Here is a 20726-nt window from a genome sequence, read left to right as displayed (position 1 = left end):
AGTTGGAAGATTTTCAAGTCTCATTATGTGATTGGATGGCTCACTATTTATCCATTTTGTTACACCATTCACACATTACCTTATGAGAGTGGGCCCAAACAGAACATTGGACAAGCTTTTTTTTCTCAATAAATATATTGTTTTTTTTTTTCTTTTCAAATCTATGTTTGTTCCAGGGAAGACCTCATTTTAATACCATCAACCTTTTCTATAGGCTTCACTACTCAGCAGACAGGCCCTCTGAAAGATTTATTTTTATGGCTGTTAGTATGGTGGCTGTATCATATATGTCTCATTGCTTCAACAGGTCATAGTTTTAATGAAATGGATGTTTATTTTCAACCAAAAAAAAAAAAGATGTTTATTTATAAACGCCTCTAATTGTACACCTTCAAGTAATACAACGATATTAGTGTATTTGTCATTGTAATAGGTCTTTCGCCAACGTTTATAATAAAACACTGATACAAATATTCCACTAAAAAATTCTTATTGTATAGAATCATTTTAGTGGCATTTCTATAAAAATGCCGTTGAAAGGTACATACATGGGTGCATGCAACAAATGCCATAGTTCATTTGCCGCACCACATTTGGTGGTGTATGTGCGGTGAAAAAATAAAATCCATCATATGAATGGTTTCGACAACATTTTTTTGATATATAACGGCCACTGTAGAGCTTATTTCTTGCAATTGCATTATTACTTACCATAAGATTGGTTTCTTTGGTTTCACCTTTAACCATAAAAAAACGAAATTAAACTCACTTTGACTCAAATCCCAATTATGTGTGTATTGCATGTATACATATACCCGTATTTTTGTTTTAACATAACCATATCAGACAATTGCTGTCACATTGCCATACACATCTTTTTTTTTGTGCTAAAAGGTCATATATATTAAGAGAAAATAAAAGTATGAATATAAAACCTGGATATGCCAGTCACAACTAACAATCTCATAGTCTAGCTCTGCCTCCCACCTTAAATATTGTCATCAGTAGGAGAAAAAGCTAGAGTGAAAAAAATAAGAATATTCACTGTTGAAACCCATTGCCGTACTTATTTCACGCTGGATTTTTGAAAAGTATATTACTGTTGAATCTGTTTAATTTTAATGTATTCGTAGACATTTTATTGCCTTTCGGACTTAATAATTATGGCTATGTCACCAACCTGTGTCCTCTATACCACGAGGACAAAAAAAAATAAAAAAAAATTGATGAGGTGGCTACACATCTCACCCACATAGATTCTGCCGCAGCCCAGTTCCTTTCTCTATACTTATAAAGATGCTCTTGGTATGTTTTGGGAGGCCATGACTCTTGCTTGTTTACCTTGACTTAGCTTGCAATAAGCTTGTGTGCAGGTAGGAGGAGATTCTCAATGGCAACTTCACATGGAAGTGGAGAAGCAGAACTTAGAATAACAAAGTCTAAGCCGGTTGTTGTCCCTCCCCCAATGAAGACTTATGATGGGCTCTATTATTTGTCGCCTATAGATGAGATATTGATGGGTCCTCTTGATATTTTATTTTGCTTTGAGACAGATGATGAGAAGAGGACAGAGAATCTCTGTGAAACAATCAAACAAGCCTTGGCTAAGGTTCTGGTTCATTTCTATCCATTTGCAGGGAGTCTTGTAATGGGTCCAGATGGAAATTTTATGGTGAAATGCACAGGAGAAGGTGTTTCATTTGTTGAAGCAGTTGCAAATTGTGAGCTTCGTGAGTTGGGCGATTTTACGATCCTTGATCTCCCAAAACAAAGACAACTTGTTCATGCTTGGAATGAATCAGAGAACCCTTCAGAAATACCACTGCTTGTGGTGCAGGTAGCTAGTTAATATATACTCTAATTAATTATATGCAACTTCCTTTGGGTTTACGGGTTATTGGTAAGGCATGATTTCAATGTAATTTAGGAAGTACTAGTGATTCTTCCCCAATAACGGACAGGTGGGTGGGCTATGGGGGTTGCAAGGGCATGCAGCCCCTATCTAGTAGATACGTGGAGCTCAGACCAAAATTTTTGGGTGTCGTCTATATATTAAGAGTAATTTTGCACTTTTGGGCATGGGTTTTCTCTATATTATAACAGGTCAAAAATGCTATATGTAGGGTTGACCTCTTAAGGAGACGCTAGGATTAGGGATTTATAATTTTCTTTATCAGGAATAGTTGAAGTTCTCGCTCGGCTGAGGACATAGTCCATCTTGGGTGAACCATGTATATCTTTGTGTTTTGTGTTTATGACCTCTTTTTCGTTTTTTGTTTCTTGCTAATCGTTGTTCTGCTACGCTTTTAATTCCTAAGTCCTAACGTTATGATCATTCTAAATTGTAGTTCTAATTGTATTTAGGTGACAAGGTTTCAATGTGGAGGTTTTGTTATTGGATTAGCAGTGAACCATTGCATGTGCGATGGAGCATCATTGCTTGAATTTATGAAGTCATGGGGTGAAATTGCTAGAGGCTTACCCGTAAGTGTTGTTCCATTTTTAGATAGATGTATACTGAAGCCAAACCAACCCCTTGAAACTGATGAATACAACCATGACAATATTTCTGCAATGAGCGAAGATGGATCAAATGTTTCTTCCTATCTAGTACGACGAGATGAACAGTCTATATTCAAATCCTTCTCTTTTGATCTCCAAAAGTTGAAGCAACTGAAGAAGATAGCTGCTATGGAGGATGATGGAACCATAAAGGGTACTACTGCCACAGATTTTGAATTGATCATGGCATTTATATGGCGAGCACGAACCAAGGCCCTCAAATTGAACCCTTCTGAGACATCAATGCTTTTGATCATTGTCGATGGACGGCATCATCGATTTGGTCCATCAATTCCAGAAGGGTACTTCGGCAATGCCATTTTGATTACAGGCTGTGAATGTAGTGCAGGAGAACTAATAGAAAATCCACTGTGCTTTGCAGTTGATTTGATCAAAAGGGGACTAGAATTGGAATTCATTCAATCACTAGATAACTATGTGAACTACATTCAATTTGTAAAGGTTACTGTAGAAGCAGCCAGAACAGAATTACTACTAGATAGAGCATTTGTGGGTAACAAATGGTCTAGATTTCTTTCAAATGATATTGATTTTGGTTGGGGAGGTCCCACGCAAATTGCAAACGCATGTCCACAGAAGGAAATAGTTGTTGTTCATGCCCAGAGAAAGGGTAGTAAGAACAAGATTCTAACATTGGGTCTGTGTCCTTCGGATATGAAAGCTTTTGAGGAGATGATGCAATCAGAGATGGGAATTCAAACTTGTACCTAATCCACTTGTTGATGGATCAACCCCCCCTCCCCTCCCCCCCCCCCCCCCCCACATCACCTTCACCTTTTTTTTTTTCTAGCTCTATCTACTCATATAAAAAATAAAGCAAATAAAGTGGTTGTTTTAAATTAGTTACTAGTTTAAATAATCATGGGGTTTCTTTTGGTCATTTGATGTAATGTAATAGTCCCAATGTTTGTTTGTATAATAAAACTTGAATGCAAACAGCATGATTGTGAAATGATGATCCAAAATTAAGCACACCTGCATTTTCTAGATCAAATAGTTGAAAATTGTAAGTGCCATATAAATAATTCGATTAAAGTTATCTAATCTAAGGTTTAATTTATTTATGAGGAATTTTTTGTTTTTTGCTAAAGGTCAGCAAAAGTATATAAGTAATTAACAAATGTGAAGTTACAAATGCCCTTCAAGCCTCTGTTCTACATTTGGCATGGCCATCAGTAGAAAATAGACTCAAAGCAAGGAAGACAGTAAATTACATAAATCGAAATCTAGACCTATGTTGAAGGTTCCAATCAAGCTCATAAGTTATAAAAGATGGAGAAGCATCCCAAATCTTTGAAGTACGAGTAGTAGCAGCATGCTTGGCTAGCTTGTCCGCTATTGTATTTATTTCCCGATAGAAATGAGATATAATCCAAGTTATGTTGTCCAAATAACCTTTGTGGTACCACCATCTTTGTAAAAAGCACCATGGAATATTCTATCTTTTAATGCAAGAAACAACAGCCTGAGAATCACATTCTATCCATAAATTCCTAATTTCTTTCAAAGATGCTCGGTGTATTCCATGGAAGAAAACAACAAATTCAGCCATGAAGTTAGTTCCAATTCACTCATAGATCGCATAACAACCCATCTGAGAAGATGCACTATGAAAAATACCACCTGCGCCTGAGCTGCTCGGATTCCCTATAGAGTATCCATCTATATTCAGTCTCCAGACACCCCTTGGAGGCGCCTCCCAAGTTAATTCCAAGATGTGATTTGAAGCTGCCTTTGTGGTGCTGTGAATATTGAGCTTCTTTGAAATGAGGAGATCAACCATTGACTTGATATGCACAAGGACAAGGAAGGAGAGATTTCTAATGTCCATCCTCTGTACTTTGGCGAAATATCATGTTCTCCTATATATTATAAGAAATATCACTCTCCTTCCCCCCCCATCTGGAAGATACAATCTGATTGTCCCTCTCTGTAAGAAATAACTATTAAGTACCAATAGGGTTTATAGCCTAGTGGTGAAAATGCCCTCAACCCATCAATGCTCGAGTCGGTTGGTTGTGGGTTCGAGTCTTGGCATATCCACTATCGCCCATTGGTCCTGCGGAAACACTGCTTGCCATACTATTTTTCTTAATATCCAAACTACACCTGATATATCTTTCGACTCGTCTCTCTCTTTCTCTATCAATTTGAGAATTCAAAGTACCCAAAACTTTCTAACACAATGAAGTGAAAAAAAAAAATCTTGATTAATCAAGCTCAGAACACTAAATAAAGTCATACATAATACAATTCCTCTAGCTCAACAATCGCAGCAGATCCCTGAACGAATCAGGTGATAGTCTCGGCTCCTCCGTGAACATACCCCCTTCCATCTCCAAACTTGTATTCCCTGAAGCCAGAGGTCTCCGGTAAGGAAGGGATCGCTCTCTGACGGTCTCCATTGCTTCTGCATATGTGTCTTTTCTACTATAGATTTCATCCTCTTACCTCTTCTGCTTCAAACTTAAATCCGATGAGTATTAATCAATCTACCCTTTGATTTTGTACATTTTTTGCCTATGTTCATCTTCTGTTCTTCATGCCTGCTTCCTTTATTGTGTTGATCTTCTTCTATTATCTTTTTATTTTTTCAATGTTCTTTTTGTTCATTCTATTGCTCTGTTTTTCAGTTCTTTAGTGGTGGGTATTCTCAAAAGAGACAAGTGGAGTCTCAGAGACGATGGTGATGGAGGGAGAGGGATTTGAAAGGGCTTCGATCGCTGGGCATCACCAATTGGTAGCCTAGAGTTTCAGATTGAAGAGGAAGATTTGTCTGGGGTAGTTCGGGTATCTGAAAAATAAATTCATGACTTAACAACCATTTTTCACTAAGGAGGACCATAGACAGATCTTTTCAGATTGAGGGAGGAGGGTGATATTTTTGAAAATGTCTTGGGGGGTATATTATATTTTTACGAAGGGAGGGGAGAGGGAAGTGATATTTCCTCTTCATTAATTTATTTTGAGGGAGTTAGGAGTGGATGATGAGGTGCATTGGTACATATCACCGTGGATGGAAATGTAAGTCGAACATGATCGAATTCTCCCAAATCTATAATTTAATAAGATATTTGGCAGCATATTCTTGTGATTAAGACCATCTCTGCTGCATAAGCTGTACAAGATATTGGCTATATTACCATCCAGAGTATCTTATTTGGTCTTAGAGAGGAACAGAAATTTATAATACCTAAGATACAAAAAATCACAAGTAAAATAAAAGCATAGATGAACATAAAGAAATAGAATCAATGGCTTTCATTTTCATTTTTTTTGGGAGAATTGAAAAAAAATTTCGGCTCCGTACAGTTGCAAGGGAAAGTAAAGGGAAGCGATATGAAATTTTCATACTTAAGAAAGAAATTTTTGTAATCATTATCCCATGTGACTATATCACTAACTCCAAATTATTTCATATTTGGTTATTAAAATTCACTTGATTTTGCATCAAAGTCCCTATGTTATAAAATATAAAATAAAATTACATGTAAAATATAACATTACTGAATATGATGAAAATTTTAAGTAATTTATACAATGGCATGGAATCACATGAGGTGAAGATTACAAAAGACAAATTTCTTTTTTAAATTTGAAACTTTTACTTTCCAGCGTTTGAATTTCCCTTGCAATCAATCGTGGCATCCAATCATCTCACATCTAATAGAAAACATGAAAGTGCAAATATTAGCTGCTTCATCTACTCAAACGAAACTCAGACAACTCGAATATCCCCACCGAAATTGGATGGCTGAGCTGACAACTTGTCTCGGTCAGGCAGTTGAGTTGGTGTAATACTCAAACGTAGATCAATATTCCTAGGAGTACTTGAAGCCTCTAGATCTGTCTAAGTAGTCAAATTTCTATGTTAGATGCACGTGGTTAGATTGTTGAAGGAAATAAATATTTGTGCCACCTTTGGTTAAAAGCACCTATTCCAACCACTTCTTCATGTTGCCATTGTCCTTTAGTTTGGCATCATCAATGAATTTTTCTAATGTTGACAATGATGTGTTGCAAATTCAATGGTACATTGGGCCACACTGTCTTTTAATGAATCTTTTTATTTTTTTTTCTTTTCAAGAGAGAATCGTTGTCAGACTTTGTGAACTAGAGTGGGTGTCAATGAGGGCTCACGGGGTATCTAATAAGAATGAAATTGTTCATTTCACGAGGGATAGGGTGATAGTTTTGTCCATCTTTTATCTAGACGTGGGCACCGGAACCTGTTTAAGACCAATTAGCTTGATAATGACTTTGCTTAAGGACCATTTATAGCCCAATTAATCAATTAGCTTGTTTAAAGCCTGATGGTATCTCGAGTAGCCATTTATAACTTGTTTAAGCATTGTTTAAATCCTAATTAGTCAAGTAGCCTTTTTAAAAACTGATTGACCCTATTTCCTTGAACATGCTTATGGATGGGTTATCACCGATCGAATAGAATGATGTCCAGGCCTTGGCCAAAGGCCCGCTCGCCTAAATGGATGGAAACAGTGCGAGACTTTAAATGATGGGGACCAATTAAGCACGATCAATTGACACCCCTACACGTAGGTTCTAGCATTCCCTACCCCGATGGCTCATATAAGTTCTTTCTTTTTTTCTTTTTTTGGTAATAATAAGTGTGGCCCCTACTCCCAAACACAATGGGGATCAAAATGATCGTCCAACTACTCATGAAAGGTAAGAATTACATTACCTTTTATGGAACCCTCTCCCTTTTTCTTTTTATTAGTTTCTTTTTTCTATACATCATATGGGTGACATCATTGATCATTCTATATTTCAACATTGATGTAGCGAGGAAATTTCCTCCACACTGACGTTGTGGAATCCTCTCTCTATAATGAATAATATGCCACAATGTGAATCCAGTGCATAGCGCATTGGTTGTAGCCTCTGTCGGTAGAGCAAGCGCCAGGTTTGTGGTTTAGGGATCAACTCTTGTCACATGCATCCCCCTTCCCCTCGTGTGTGTGAGTAAAGTCCCCTTGGACAGTTCTATAGGAGAGTTAAAGTATATTCTCTCTCTCTCTCTTCAAGAGGGGCTTAGAATTCTTAGTTACCTACTAAATTTTTTGACCTCTGAATTCAGATGTTATTGTCCTTATCATGAATTATAAAATGAGTAGCAGAAAGAAAGGTGGAGTTGTGTTGGGGAGGCACTATCAAAGTATCACCTTGAACACATAATACCAAATTAACCATTCGAATGCCGTGGAAGGAGAACCAACTTCATAGCTCCACTCGTACCTTATCTCTATGAACCCTAATCAAGAAGCTTTATCTTAGTCTTCCCTCTCATTCATTCTTAGAAGAAAGGGAAGAAATAGAAATAAATCTATACGCGTTCGTTGTGGAAACAAAATATATCATGTCAAGTCAATATGTCAACAAAAGTATGGGAGGAGGCATCACAATGTTCAAATATAGGACCCGCGTTTCATGTTGATATATAGATAATTATAGAGTATAGAGTTCTAGTTTTAGATGGGTTTGTTCGAGTCATTAGTGTCTTCAAATACTTGAAAAGCACTTTTTCACTAGTGTCTCAAGGTTTGGATTGATCCTTTAACAGATATATATATATATATATATATATAGTATTAGAACTTAGGTCACCCTTCTTAAGTTGTCTATCCACCTTCGGAGCTAGGTATGTCATGCCGAAACTACATATGAGGGGTTGTGAGGGTTGCGATGTTGGGAGTTATAGAGTTATAGTCACACACCGGTTTGTTTAGGTCTATGCATTGGTGAGGGAGAAAGTTGAGATATTGGGAGTTCTTGTGTCATATTTAAACATGTTTTGTACCGTATCAATTGGTCAATATAAGCAGTTAGGTATCAATATCAACATTGATCATAATAAATACAGTCAATCCAATAACGATACCTAAAACCGAACTCCTTATCTAATATGACAAGATTTTGGGTTGAACCCTCCATCTCTGCGTGGAGAAAATATGAAAAAGAAGAGGATGTGAGAGGGCACATGATACACACGGGGTAACTGCCATTTTTTCCTTATAAAAAAAAAATACAAAAGCATTATCATTCTCATCTTCCTTCTTGTATCATTTTTTTTCATATTAATATATATTTTTTTGCTAGAAATTCATTTGTCATATTTTCATATTAATATATTTTGAATCTTCTAGTGAAAAAAACGTCTCTATGATCTGTTTTTTATGTTTTCTCAATGACAATTATATGGTGGTCCGAATTAAATTCCAAATTTCTTTTTTAAATTTGAAACTTTTACTTTCTTCCCCTTTAAATTTTCCTTACAGTCAAACATGGCATTCAGTATCTAACATCTGCTAGAAAACATAGAAAGATAAATATAGCTACTTCATCCACTCAAGCAGAACTCAGACAACAAAGGGTGAAATAGGGTCGGGTTGGATCGGTTTCTTAAAACCCTAATCTAACCCTAGGTCCATAAAATTCAATCCAGGCCCAACCCAACCTTGTCGGGTTCATGTTTGGGCCCAACCCTACCGGGCTCATACCCCAACTCAACTTGGCCCTAATTGACCTTGTCAGTGGCGGGTTGGATCGGGCTGCATTGGGTTGGATTGACCTTGGCTTTTGCAATGGTTGAATTAATCTCTTGAGCTTATTAATGATAATAAACATAGGAGTCCCATTCAAAGGGACCTCCCAGGAAGAGGAACCATCTCTCTAAAGTCAGGGTGATCCGCCCAGAAATGAATCATGCGGAATGGAATATTAGCTGGGCGGGGAACTTCATGACAACTCAATACAATAGCAAAGTGATCAGGATCATCACGGCTAAGAACCCGTCAGGGAATGAATCCATCCATTTTTGATTACACAGGCTTCGATCAAGAACTGCACTAACTGATCCTACATTCCTGTTATTAGTCCAGGTATACTTCAAACCAGATTAAGGAAATGAAAAAAGAGAAGCTGAAGCCATGAAAGCCGAGAACTCTTCTGAAGATCCTTGATTGAACTTGCCAAGGCCTCTTTTTTTTTGTGAGAGAACATATACAGATGAAATCTCCAATAACTAACCATGGTATAAAGCCAGCAAAAGTGCAGAGATCACACCAAAATAGATGCCGAGGAGCTCTAAAACAGTTTGCATGAACAAAAGAAGCAAAACATTTAACTCCATTAACCTCAACAAAAACCGATAAATATTGATCTGCATGAGCAACAAGAATCGGGCCGGATACCCCCTCTTTCCAAAAAATCCAAATATTAGGGGCTGAATCTTCCCTTTCATTGTATAAGAAAACCATGTCATAACCAAGAGAGCTGAAAATCATTTTGGACATTTGGAACATCAACTTTAGGCTCTATTACATAGCAAAAGTGGATTATGCTCTTTAATTGCCAGCCACAATGCCGCCCCAGCACGGTCATTATCTATTCCTCCAATATTTCAAAAAAGAAAATTCATGAAGGAATGGTCTTTTGGGTTACCCTTGTGGTACGGCGACTGCACCCTCACCAACCGTGTCACTCTGCTGCAATCTCTTTATTCCAGGCCTGCGCCTATGATTGCTGCAAAAACTTAGTAGCAGCTGAAACTTGAGGCCATTGCAGAAATTGGCCTATATTTCGGCAATCTATTTTGGGTTTGTCTAATTGTAACTTAGGTAGGTGACAAGAGGCTTGTAACCCACTTTTAGTTACCTAAAAGTCTTATAATGTGAAAGAAATGATTCGTTCAAAAGGATTCAAAAAGTAATTTTATGTGTTTATATTCTCAATAAAAACTTAATAGCTGTTCCACCACTTTTTATGACAAAGTGTTTAAAAAGGGTAGAAATGGAATTTTATCCTCAAATAGACCCATCACCACGTTTGAAATCTCATATCTCAATTTCTCGTTTCTCTAAAGTCCAACATGGGATTGAAAAAAAGAAAAGAAAAATTATACTAACCGTTGGGTGATTGGGTCTATTGCTTTGAGCAAGGGTGTCCATTTTCAGTCCAAGTGGGTTGGACTAATCAAGAGAAACGTGAAATGAACCTTTATCGATTTGAGTTTTTATCAAATATGTAAAAAATTGAATTGGACAGGATCAAGTGAATTGAAACCATAAAAAACCCTGTAACAACTTAAAAAAATTACTAAAAGAGAACATATTACCTACAAGAGGCCATTAAGTCAACTCAATAAAAATCGAACCGGTCTGAATTGAAATTGAATTTTGATTTCAGTTTGGCCTAATACTAGATAAAATCTAGATCAAAGTGACCAAGATCAGAAATGGATCGAATCAATCACAAAAGCCTTAAAATCAGTCATTTTGAAACAGCTTGGATAGGTATTACTATGGTCGATTTGGATCGAAATTGGTTAATTCAACCAATGATTTTAAACTCAAAATTGAGTATCAGAATAATTCCTCTAGTGATTCCAACTCTAAATTGACCATTCTCGAACTGCCGGAGTTGGATAGTTCACGATCAATTCTAATCCAAATCGGCTAATACCAAAATTTTAACTCAAAATCAAAGAGTAAATTGGTCCTTAATGATTCCAGTTTAGATCAGATCCAAATCAATCACAAAAATACTAGAATTAACACTAAATTTTAAAAACCAACAGCCCAATCCCAAAAATCCTAGATATACCATTCTATAATGACCGGAATTGGGATTGATCCGAACTAGCCAAATCAACTAGTGATTTTAAACTTGGAATTGGAGATCGAACTGATCATGGTTTCAAGTATCATTTTGGGATCGGTCGTATTGATTGAGATCGATCCTCAATTCGGATCGATTATCCGGATCGTTTCAGGGGTAAAATAAGTAAAAATTAGTACTTTTTATAAAAATCAGGGGTAAAATAGACCGATATCCATCGATCCCATATGATTCGGATCGATATCGAATTGGCATTGACATAGACCAATACTGATACCGTCCCCTACATCTTTGGAACTGAGTCCTATAAATTTTGATCAAATCGAATCAAAATCGGACCGAAAAGAACCCTAGAATCGCCCTCAAATCTTAAGACCCATGATCTAGTCCTATAAACCTTATAATCGATTTTAAACACGGAATCAGAGATCAAATCAGTAGCTGCCAATATCAATCCAAATCCAAATCAAATTGAAATTGACCAGAATCAATCCCAAAACCCTTAGAATCAACCTATAAAATATATTATAATTACAAATTTCACATGTCATCATTATAGTAATACCAAGTCTGCGATATTGCTTTACGAAAAAAAAAAAAACTACAATATTGCCATTTGTCATCTTCCTGGATTTTAAATTTCTTGAAAACACTAGCATATTTAATACAATTGATTTCTTTGAAGAGAGAGAGAGACATGACTAGAATTGTCTTACCGACCTCATCTCTAATGCACAACAATAGAAATTATTGCAATATAATTGATACATGAATTTCTAGGAAGAGGTTTCGTTTTTTAAACTTCAAAAAACAAAAATGAAGTCCACCAGAAGTTTTAAACCCTAAAACCCAAAAAAACATTGGACACGCTGAGAAGAAAGAGAGCCTTTACCAAACTCACTGGAGATGATCTCCCCGAACTTTATGCAATAAAAACCAGCAAAGGTAACAAAAAGACTAGCGAGGAGGAAGACGATCAGTTGGGGCAAGGGGTTGTTTGGGAAGAATGTATTCATTCTCAAAAATATCTCTTGTTTTGCCGTTTCAATCAAAGTAACGATTCAAAAAGTTGAGGTTGAATTTACTTTTTTGACCTTAAAAACAATCACAAAATGACAATGTTTGTTTTGCCGTTTCAATCAAAGTAACGATTCAAAAAGTTGAGGTTGAATTTACTTTTTTGACCTTAAAAACAATCACAAAATGACAAAATAATGAGGACATAGTAATTTAGGTTACAAGGTTTTTGTCACCGAGTTGGTTACATTTAGACATACCCATCTATTTTTGTATAATTATTTAATACTTTTGCTTCCCATTTAAGATGTTTAAATTGGATTCTGGTTTTATTTCCTTGCAAGATCTTTTTGGCAGTTGATTTAGAAGTGAAGTTGGATATTTTCAGATCTCATTATGTGATTGCAGGATTCACTATTCATCCATTATCGTGCACCATTCACACATTAATTACCCCTATGGAAGTGGGCCCAAACAGAACATTGGACAAGGTTTTTACTCAATAAATATATAGTTTTCTGTTGATCTCTTTTTGAAACATGCTTGTTTCAGGGAAGACCTCATTTATACCATCAAGCTCGTCTATAGGCTTTACTGCTCACTAGGGGCTGATGTAAATAGGGCTGCCAAAAGAAGGGCTCAAGCTGACCGGATCTTGGTCCAGTACAGCCTTAGATCTGGTCTTGATTTATCCTATTGAACCAGGCCAAGTTGCTCTTTGTTTTGGCCCTCCCATGGCTCCATCAATCTCAGCCTTTAGGAAGGAAAGTCACCCCATCGAGCAGCCACTCTGGTTCTCCAGTTTTGTCTTCAAGAAGAGCTTGCAGAAGACCATCCAACTGTCCTTCAATGTGGGAAAAAAATAGGCTTCAAGAGAGGAATCCGGCCAGCGGCCATTGATTTCAGCAATTAGTTGTTGGATCTTTGATTCCTTTTTAATTGTCTTGGTTGTTAAGCCAAGTATATTTGTTAGAAAATCTTAGTATTAGTTTATTTATTTATATTTTATTTTATTTTATTTTAAACTGTTATCCAGAGTCCAGACCTCCGGCATAACTAGTCCTACGGGTCCATACTGACCCCACAACCTCATGGATCGGGTCATAACGGGGTTGAATGAGAATCATTCAACTTTCACTGAAAGCAGTGAAGAGCACTAAACACCCCGTGTGAGTGGCCCAAGGTGTACCTAGTAGGAATTAAACTTAGGACGTCCGAGTTTACGGCTCGTACCAAGTTCGTTGCTCACCAACTGCGCTACCCCCTTGGGTTTCTGTTATCATGTTTACTTGATTGATAAAAAAATATTCTTAGGTGAATTTCTATTTTCTATGTAAGTTTCTAATTTTGGTTACTTTCTATTTTGTAAGTTGTAATCACTCCTCAAGATATAAGGTTATAGAATTAATATTTGAAGAATTGCTACCTAATTAATATTTTCTTTCAATAATCATAACATCCAATTATTCAAAAAGTTTTCTTACAGTTTTTTTTTGTCCAAAAAAAAAATTATTTATTATCTTTTTTTTTGGTTAGATATTTGTTATCTTTTCACTTATCAATGAATCTCGTATGCTTTCATTTTATATTAAGGCCTATTAAGCTATTTTGCTATAAGACATATTTATTCAGGTAATGCACCAAAAGCTATGATCCTATTTTGCTATAAGACATTCCTTCATGTAGTGCACCAAAAGTATGCTCCTATTTTGCTATAAAACAATCCATTCGTGTGGTGCACCAAAAGTTATGTTCCTTAACCCACAAATTTGAAGGATTCACCTATCATTACTCCTTACCAAAAATTAAAAAAAAAAAAAAAAAAAAAAAAAACCTATCATTACTCTTCATCATTCCATGCAACAGTCAGAGACCCATTAACCAGTGAAAGAGATTCAAGCTTCTTGGGTTAATACTGGTTGGTTGCATGGTAGGTTGGTTGAGGGAGACTGATGAGATGTCTACTTTATTCAACAAAAAAATAATGATAAAGCGTCTGCACATACCACCCAATGGACATTGGTTCTCATAAAAAACTTATAAAGATACTCATGGCATATTTTGGGAGGCCATCACTCTTTGCTTGCGTTAAGCTTGTGTGTATGCTAGTAGGAGGAGTTTCTCAATGGAAGTAGAGAAGCACTTAAAGTGACAAAGTCTAAACCTGTTGTTGCCCCTCCCACGGTGAAGATTTATGATGGGCTCTATTATTTGTCTCCGGTTGATGAGATATGATGGGTCCTCTTGATATTTTATTTTGCTTTGCTTCGTGAGGGATGATGAGAAGAGGAGGACAGAGAATCTCTTTGAAACAATCAAACAAGCCTTGGCTAAGGTTTTGGTTCATTTCTATCCATTTGCTGGGAGTCTTGTACAGTGTCCAGATGGGAATTTTATGGTGAAATATACAGGAGAAGGTGTACCATTTGTTGAAGCAGTTGCAAATTGTGATCTTGGTGAGTTGGGAAATTTTACTGTCCCTAATCTCCCAAAACACAGACAACTTGTTCATGCTTGCAATGAATCAAAGAACCCTTTCGATATACCACTACTTGAGGTGCAGGTAATTTATATTCAACTTCCTTTGTTTTTATTTATTATTGGTAAAGCATGATCTCAATTTAATTTAGGAAGTAATGGTGATTCTTCACCATCTTCACCAATAATGGGTGGCTGGGTGGACCATAGTTAGCAAATTCGGATTCGGGAATTATTCGGGCGAAGAATTATTCAGAATAATTCGAATGGTTAATTTAAGAGTTCGGTCAAAAAAGCAGTCAAAAAAGCGGACAAAATAAAAATCGGATTTGGATTCGGATTCGGGAATTATTTGAGTACAAAAATAAAAGTCGGGCAAAAAATTCGGACGTTATTTTTATAATTTATTGTATCTATTTTATTTATTAAGTAATTAACTTGATATGTACACTTAAAAAGAGAAAATTATTGTAGTTCAAATATACAATATAGTAAAAAAACTAGGAAAAAGTTGTCATTGAGTGATGGAAGCAATGGTTACAGTAATTTCTAATGCATGTTTTAATGCTTCTACCAATTATTCTGTAGGAACATAAAAGTTCAAAATCACATCATTCAGTCCATGAGTCTATGACTCACCTAATTCCATCATCCATGCTTAAAAGGAAAAACTATTCTAAATAAAGCAAAACATCTACAAAACCATAACAATAGTTATTACATCACCATAACTTAAGTACTCAACTAAATCATTATATACTATATGAGGGTTGAGTCTCGCTCTCAGTAAAACTAGCACTTGCACCAAATAGCAAGTCTTCAACAATACTATCATCCACATCATCCAACAATCTCTCTAGCTCTTTATCAACGTCCTCAATGCTCTGATCAAAATCATGGACACTAATATTGTCAAGATTAATGGGCAACATGTTTTTTTGTTCAAGTTCACCCATCTTTTCCATCATCAACGAATTCATTCTCACGTAGACTATATCATCTAACATCGCTGCTGACAATCTATTCCTCTTTTTTGTTTGTGCTGCATCCCAGGCACTCCAATTTCTCTCACAAGCCGAAGAATTACATGGTTGGCTCAATATTCGAATGGCATACTTCTGTAAGATAGGAATAACATCACCTTGTATATGCCACCAAACCCCTGTCATTGGAAAAATATATATATATATATAAATAAACAATTTTAAAGGACAAGTAATTTTTACATAAGAAACAATAAACTAAAAATTTTAAAAAGAAAGTAATTATTACACTTACGAGGATGACTAGTTTCCATCATCATCTTGGCACTGAGAGTAAAAATAGTGGTAGACTTCATGTGGTATACTGCCAGCTATCCATAATATTCTCTCATCTTATCTTGTGGAATCACTATCTCACCAATGAAATCTGTTGCATCTTTCAATTGAGGAATCTTTTTGAATCTTTCACTAAAAAATAATTGGGGTTGAAAACAGCAGCTGCATAGTGAATGATACCTAAAATATTTTCATCTCTTTTATTATCAAAGATTCTCAAAATTTGGTCATACCGATGGTCTTCCTCATAAAGCTTCTCCAATACCTCTCTTGCTCTTTCCATTGCTTCATACAAATACCCTGATGTAGCTCCATTACCATCAACCAAACGGAGAACTCGAATGATTGGTTCCATAAATCTCAAAATCTCTTTTGAATAATTCCAAAACGACTCCTTTTGAATAGTGTCCACTACTCAATCTGCTTTAAAAGATCTCGACTTTCTTAGACTCCTCCACTCAGCTGATGCAACTAGGAGTCTAAGCTTCTCTTCCACTTCAACAATTGACTAAAGCATTAAAAAGTTTGAAGCAAATCTAGTTTTGCAAGGATATTTTAGATCCTTGTTTGTGAAACTCTTCATCAACTGTAAGACAATTATTGACTTGTACAAGTAGTCAATAATTCTTTTCGCCTCATCAAAATTTTTTTGAACCCAAAAAACCTTTTCATAGATATCCTTCAACATTAGATTGATACCTTGGGCTGCACATCGAGTCTTAAACAACCAACGATACTTTTCAGTAAGCATATCAAGTGCACTTGAATAGTTGGATGCATTGTCTGAAATTAGCTAAACCACTAAATTTGGGCCAATACTTTGAATCTCTTTGTCAAGAATATCAAATATATAAGAAGCAGTCAATCTAGCATGAGAACACTCCTCTGACTTTAAAAAGAGAGTACCACCCGGGGATTAAGCAATCACATTAAGAAAAGACCACTTCTTCAAGTCAGTCCATGAATCAGACATGAATGTGCAACCAGTTTGCTTCCAAGAAAATTTTACTTCTTTAGCATATTTTTCAAGGTCCTTTCTTGCTTCAGGAATTATTCTTCCATGAAGGGTTCCATAACTTGGAATAGGAACACTAGGACCATAATGGGCTGTGCACTTCACAAAATTGATGAAAGCATCCGATTGAACAACATTAAAAGAAATGTTATTTTTAATAAAAAGGTCACGAAAAGATTTCTCCCAAGTTGGTTTGTCCATCTTAGGGTTCATTTCCTCCATTGTGGACTGCCTTTGACTAGTTATAGTTAAAGGAGTCAAAGGAGAAGAACCAACTATACTCTCACCACGGTACAACTCTTCCGCTTTTTACTACTTGATTCAGAATTAATAGCAAGAAGAGCTTCTGCTTGGACATCATCTGATACTTTCTCACAAGAGGCAACATCATGACCACTAACCTTAGCTAAATGATACTTGAGTCGAGAACAAATAACCTCATAAGTTAGGACCCATCAACTGATTTGAGTCTAGAAAGGCCGAGACCCAAATGGAATGATGTTTAGATTCAATATGAGAGTATCTAACTAGCTGGATTTGAGCCATGAGAGGGAAAATATTTTACTGCATAGACCCACCAGTTATAACAGGAACCATTTGTTCAGGTTTTCACACACTATAGCTACTACATCCCTATTGCAATTGTTGAATAAGAACCAAAAAATGAAACCAGATAAATTATAGTGTTTCTTGACATTATTGAATAGTATAGTCATAAAATGCAGAGTACAAGCAATTGCAAACATAGTACTGCAACCATGAAGCTGTATTTGAGTCCAGCATAACCAAGCACTGAAAATGATTACTACAGCCTCATAGTTTACAAAGAATATAAATGAATACTAATTGGTCTACGAAAAAAAAAATACTAAAGAAAAAGCACATACTTAAAGAACTGAAGAACACATTTCAGATTTCATAGCTTGAACAAAACACTCATGAAAAAAAAATTGAAGAACACATACCTGCAACCAGCAGAGAAGAGTCAAGAGACTCAAGTCTAAGTGACCGGAGTCACGAGTCACGACTACCGGAGTATCACAGAAGGGACAAGAGAGAAGAGAAACCTCTGAAGAAGCCGCCGACCAACCTCACGGTCGAGCAACCTCCTTTAGTGCTCCCAAGCTCACATCGCCATGGCTTCGGATGAATCTGTCCCAAAACCTTAAATCCCCTGTCTCAGGACTCTTTTCACCAATAACCATAGTTGTTCCATCTTGCAAGGCCCAAATCTTTAGGGAAAGGTGGGGTTGGGAGGGCAACGGGACATAAAAATATAATCAGAAATTCAGAAGCCAGATAGATCATCAAAGTCCTTAATAATCTGCAACAAGAACCCATTATCAGAACACAAGTATTTCACCTATGAATGAGACAAGAAACTGATGCAAGTCGTAAGCATCAGAGCTCCAAACCCAGCATAAACAATCAGCACTCCTGGCCTCATGAGTCACGAACTCACGATGAAGTTATGAGAAATAGATTGGAAAATAGAGCGGCGGAAATTTGGGGGAGAAGCAGAACGAAGAAATGGAAATCTTGGGAGAATAAAGAAGAAGATGAGATAAAACAACCCTATTCGGTTTTGGGCTTTGTTATCCGACTTTTTTTTTTTTTCCTTTTTAAGTGTGTTTGAACCGAATAATTCAGTTTAAATTGGTTCAACCCGATATATTCGCGTTTTTAAATCCAATTAGAAAAAATCGTGATTTTTACCAAATTTTATTTTTAATTTGGATTCGGTCAGAATTTTTCATTTAATTCGGAAAAATTCTGTTCACACGAATTATTCGCGAATAATTCGGCGAATTTAATAACTATGGGGTGGACTATTAGGGTTGCTAGGGGCATGTACCCTCCTGCCTAGGGTGTGAAGCCTCTAACCAAATTTTTTGGGTGTCATTTATACTAGGAGTAATTTGTACCAATCGAGATGGGGGTTTCTTTATATTGTAACGTATTAAAAATGCTATATTTAGGGTTAACCTCGTAAAGAGATGTGAGGATTAGGGATTTGTAACTTTTTTTCTTTTTAATATCAGAATAACGAAAGCTTTGGTTATTACTCGGCCATGGATGTAGCCCATCTTGAATAAACTCGTACATTTTTGTGTTATGGGTTTATGACCTCGTTTTTGTTTTTTGCTAATCGTTATTAATTCCCAACATTGTGATCATCCTAACTCGTAGTTTTAATTGCATTTAGGTGACAAGGTTCCAGTGTGAAGGATTTGTTATTGGATTAGCAGTGAACCATTGCATGTGCGATGGAGCCTCATTGATGGAATTTATGAAGTCATGGGGTGAAACTGCTAGAGGCTTACCCTTAAGTGTGGTTCCATTTTAGATAGATCTATATTGAAGCCAAAACAACTCCTTAAAACTGATGAATACATCCATTACAATATTTTTGCGATGAACAAAGATGGATCAAATGTTTCCCCCTATATAGTAAGAAGAGATGAACAATCTGTATTCAAATCCTTCTCTTTGGATCTCCAAATATTGATGCAACTAGAGAAGATAACTACCATGGAGGATTATGGAACCATGAAGACTACTGCCACTGATTTTGAATTGATCATGGCATTTATATGGCGCGCACGAACCAAGGCCCTGAAACTGAACCCTTCTGAGACATCAATGCTATTGATCGTTGTCGACGGACGGCATCGTCGATTTAGTCCATCATTTCCTAAAGTGTACTTCGGCAATGCATTTTTGATTACAGGTTGTGAATGTAGTGCAGGAGAACTAATAGAAAATCCACTTTGGTTTGCAGTTGATTCGATCAAAAGGGCACTATAATTGGACTTCATTCAATCACTTAATAACTGTGTGAACTACATTCAATTGGTCAAGGTCACTGTCGAAGCAACAAGAATAGAACTATTAATGGATAGAGCATCTGTAGGCAACAAATGGTCTAGATTTCTTTCCAATGATATTGATTTTGGTTGGGGAAGTCCCATCCAAATTGCAAATGCATGTCCACAAAAGGAAATTGTTGTTGTCCATGCCCAGAGAAAGGATATTAAGAACCAGATCTTAACATTGGGTCTGCCTCCTTCCAACATGAAAGCCTTTGAAGAGATGATGCAATCAGAGATGGGAGTTCAAGCATGTATCTAATCCACTTGTTGATGTGCTCTACCCTTTTTTTAATGGCTCTATCTACTCATAGAAATTAAGAGTAAAGCAAATAATTAAAATAGTTCATCTAAATTAGTGACTTTTGTTTAAATCTTAGTGTTTCTTTCGGTTATTGATGAAATGTAATTGTCCCAATTTTTGTTTGTATATTAAAACTTGAATGCTAGCAGCTTGATGCTGAAATGTTGATCCATAATCAAGCACACCAGCATTTTCTGGCCCAAATTGTTGAGTTCTTTACAAATAATTTGGTTAAATCTGAGATTTATTATTATTATTATTATTGTTAAGTTTGTCTCGAATTCTTGACCCGTTTTGAAGATTGATCCTATCTAAAATATTTTAGTGGCGACCTGAATGGGAAGTTTTCTAAGATCTGTGATGGAAGCAGAGGGGTTGGGCCGATAGGCCCAAGCCCGGAGCCTAGCATTGATCTTGTATGGGGGTGCGGGGGCGTATGGTTTGACCATATCAATCGCGACCCGATGGATCGACCCACGACTTCAAGTGTATAATGCACT

At 36.4% G+C, this 20726-nt stretch overlaps 2 protein-coding genes across 2 annotated transcripts; both read left to right on the top strand.

Moving 5' to 3' along the window:
• The first annotated feature begins 1334 nt into the window (after positions 1-1334).
• On the top strand, positions 1335-3535 carry LOC122087691 (omega-hydroxypalmitate O-feruloyl transferase-like). Its single transcript, XM_042656893.1, has 2 exons — positions 1335-1837; positions 2365-3535. Exons 1-2 carry the CDS (start codon positions 1391-1393, stop codon positions 3292-3294), a joined length of 1377 nt encoding a protein of 458 aa, XP_042512827.1. The 5' UTR covers positions 1335-1390; the 3' UTR covers positions 3295-3535.
• A 10756-nt stretch (positions 3536-14291) lies between these two features.
• On the top strand, positions 14292-19860 carry LOC122086852 (omega-hydroxypalmitate O-feruloyl transferase-like). Its single transcript, XM_042655791.1, has 4 exons — positions 14292-14336; positions 14528-14803; positions 19259-19355; positions 19400-19860. Exons 1-4 carry the CDS (start codon positions 14292-14294, stop codon positions 19858-19860), a joined length of 879 nt encoding a protein of 292 aa, XP_042511725.1.
• Positions 19861-20726: the final 866 nt, after the last annotated feature.

The sequence above is a fragment of the Macadamia integrifolia genome, chromosome 8, assembly GCF_013358625.1.
Source record: "Macadamia integrifolia cultivar HAES 741 chromosome 8, SCU_Mint_v3, whole genome shotgun sequence".
In the NCBI taxonomy this organism is placed as follows: domain Eukaryota; kingdom Viridiplantae; phylum Streptophyta; class Magnoliopsida; order Proteales; family Proteaceae; genus Macadamia; species Macadamia integrifolia.
This window is presented reverse-complemented; position numbering and strand designations above follow the sequence as displayed.

Bases quoted from the DNA above. Each gene is read 5' to 3' on its own strand.
- LOC122086852 (XM_042655791.1), top strand. From the start codon at position 14,292: ATGGCATATTTTGGGAGGCCATCACTCTTTGCTTGCGTTAAGCTT. The intron at 14,337-14,527 runs GTGTGTATGCTA...GATGATGAGAAG, and splicing joins TCTTTGCTTGCGTTAAGCTT to AGGAGGACAGAGAATCTCTT. The intron at 14,804-19,258 runs GTAATTTATATT...AATTGCATTTAG, and splicing joins TACCACTACTTGAGGTGCAG to GTGACAAGGTTCCAGTGTGA.
- LOC122087691 (XM_042656893.1), top strand. From the start codon at position 1,391: ATGGCAACTTCACATGGAAGTGGAGAAGCAGAACTTAGAATAACAAAG. The intron at 1,838-2,364 runs GTAGCTAGTTAA...AATTGTATTTAG, and splicing joins TACCACTGCTTGTGGTGCAG to GTGACAAGGTTTCAATGTGG.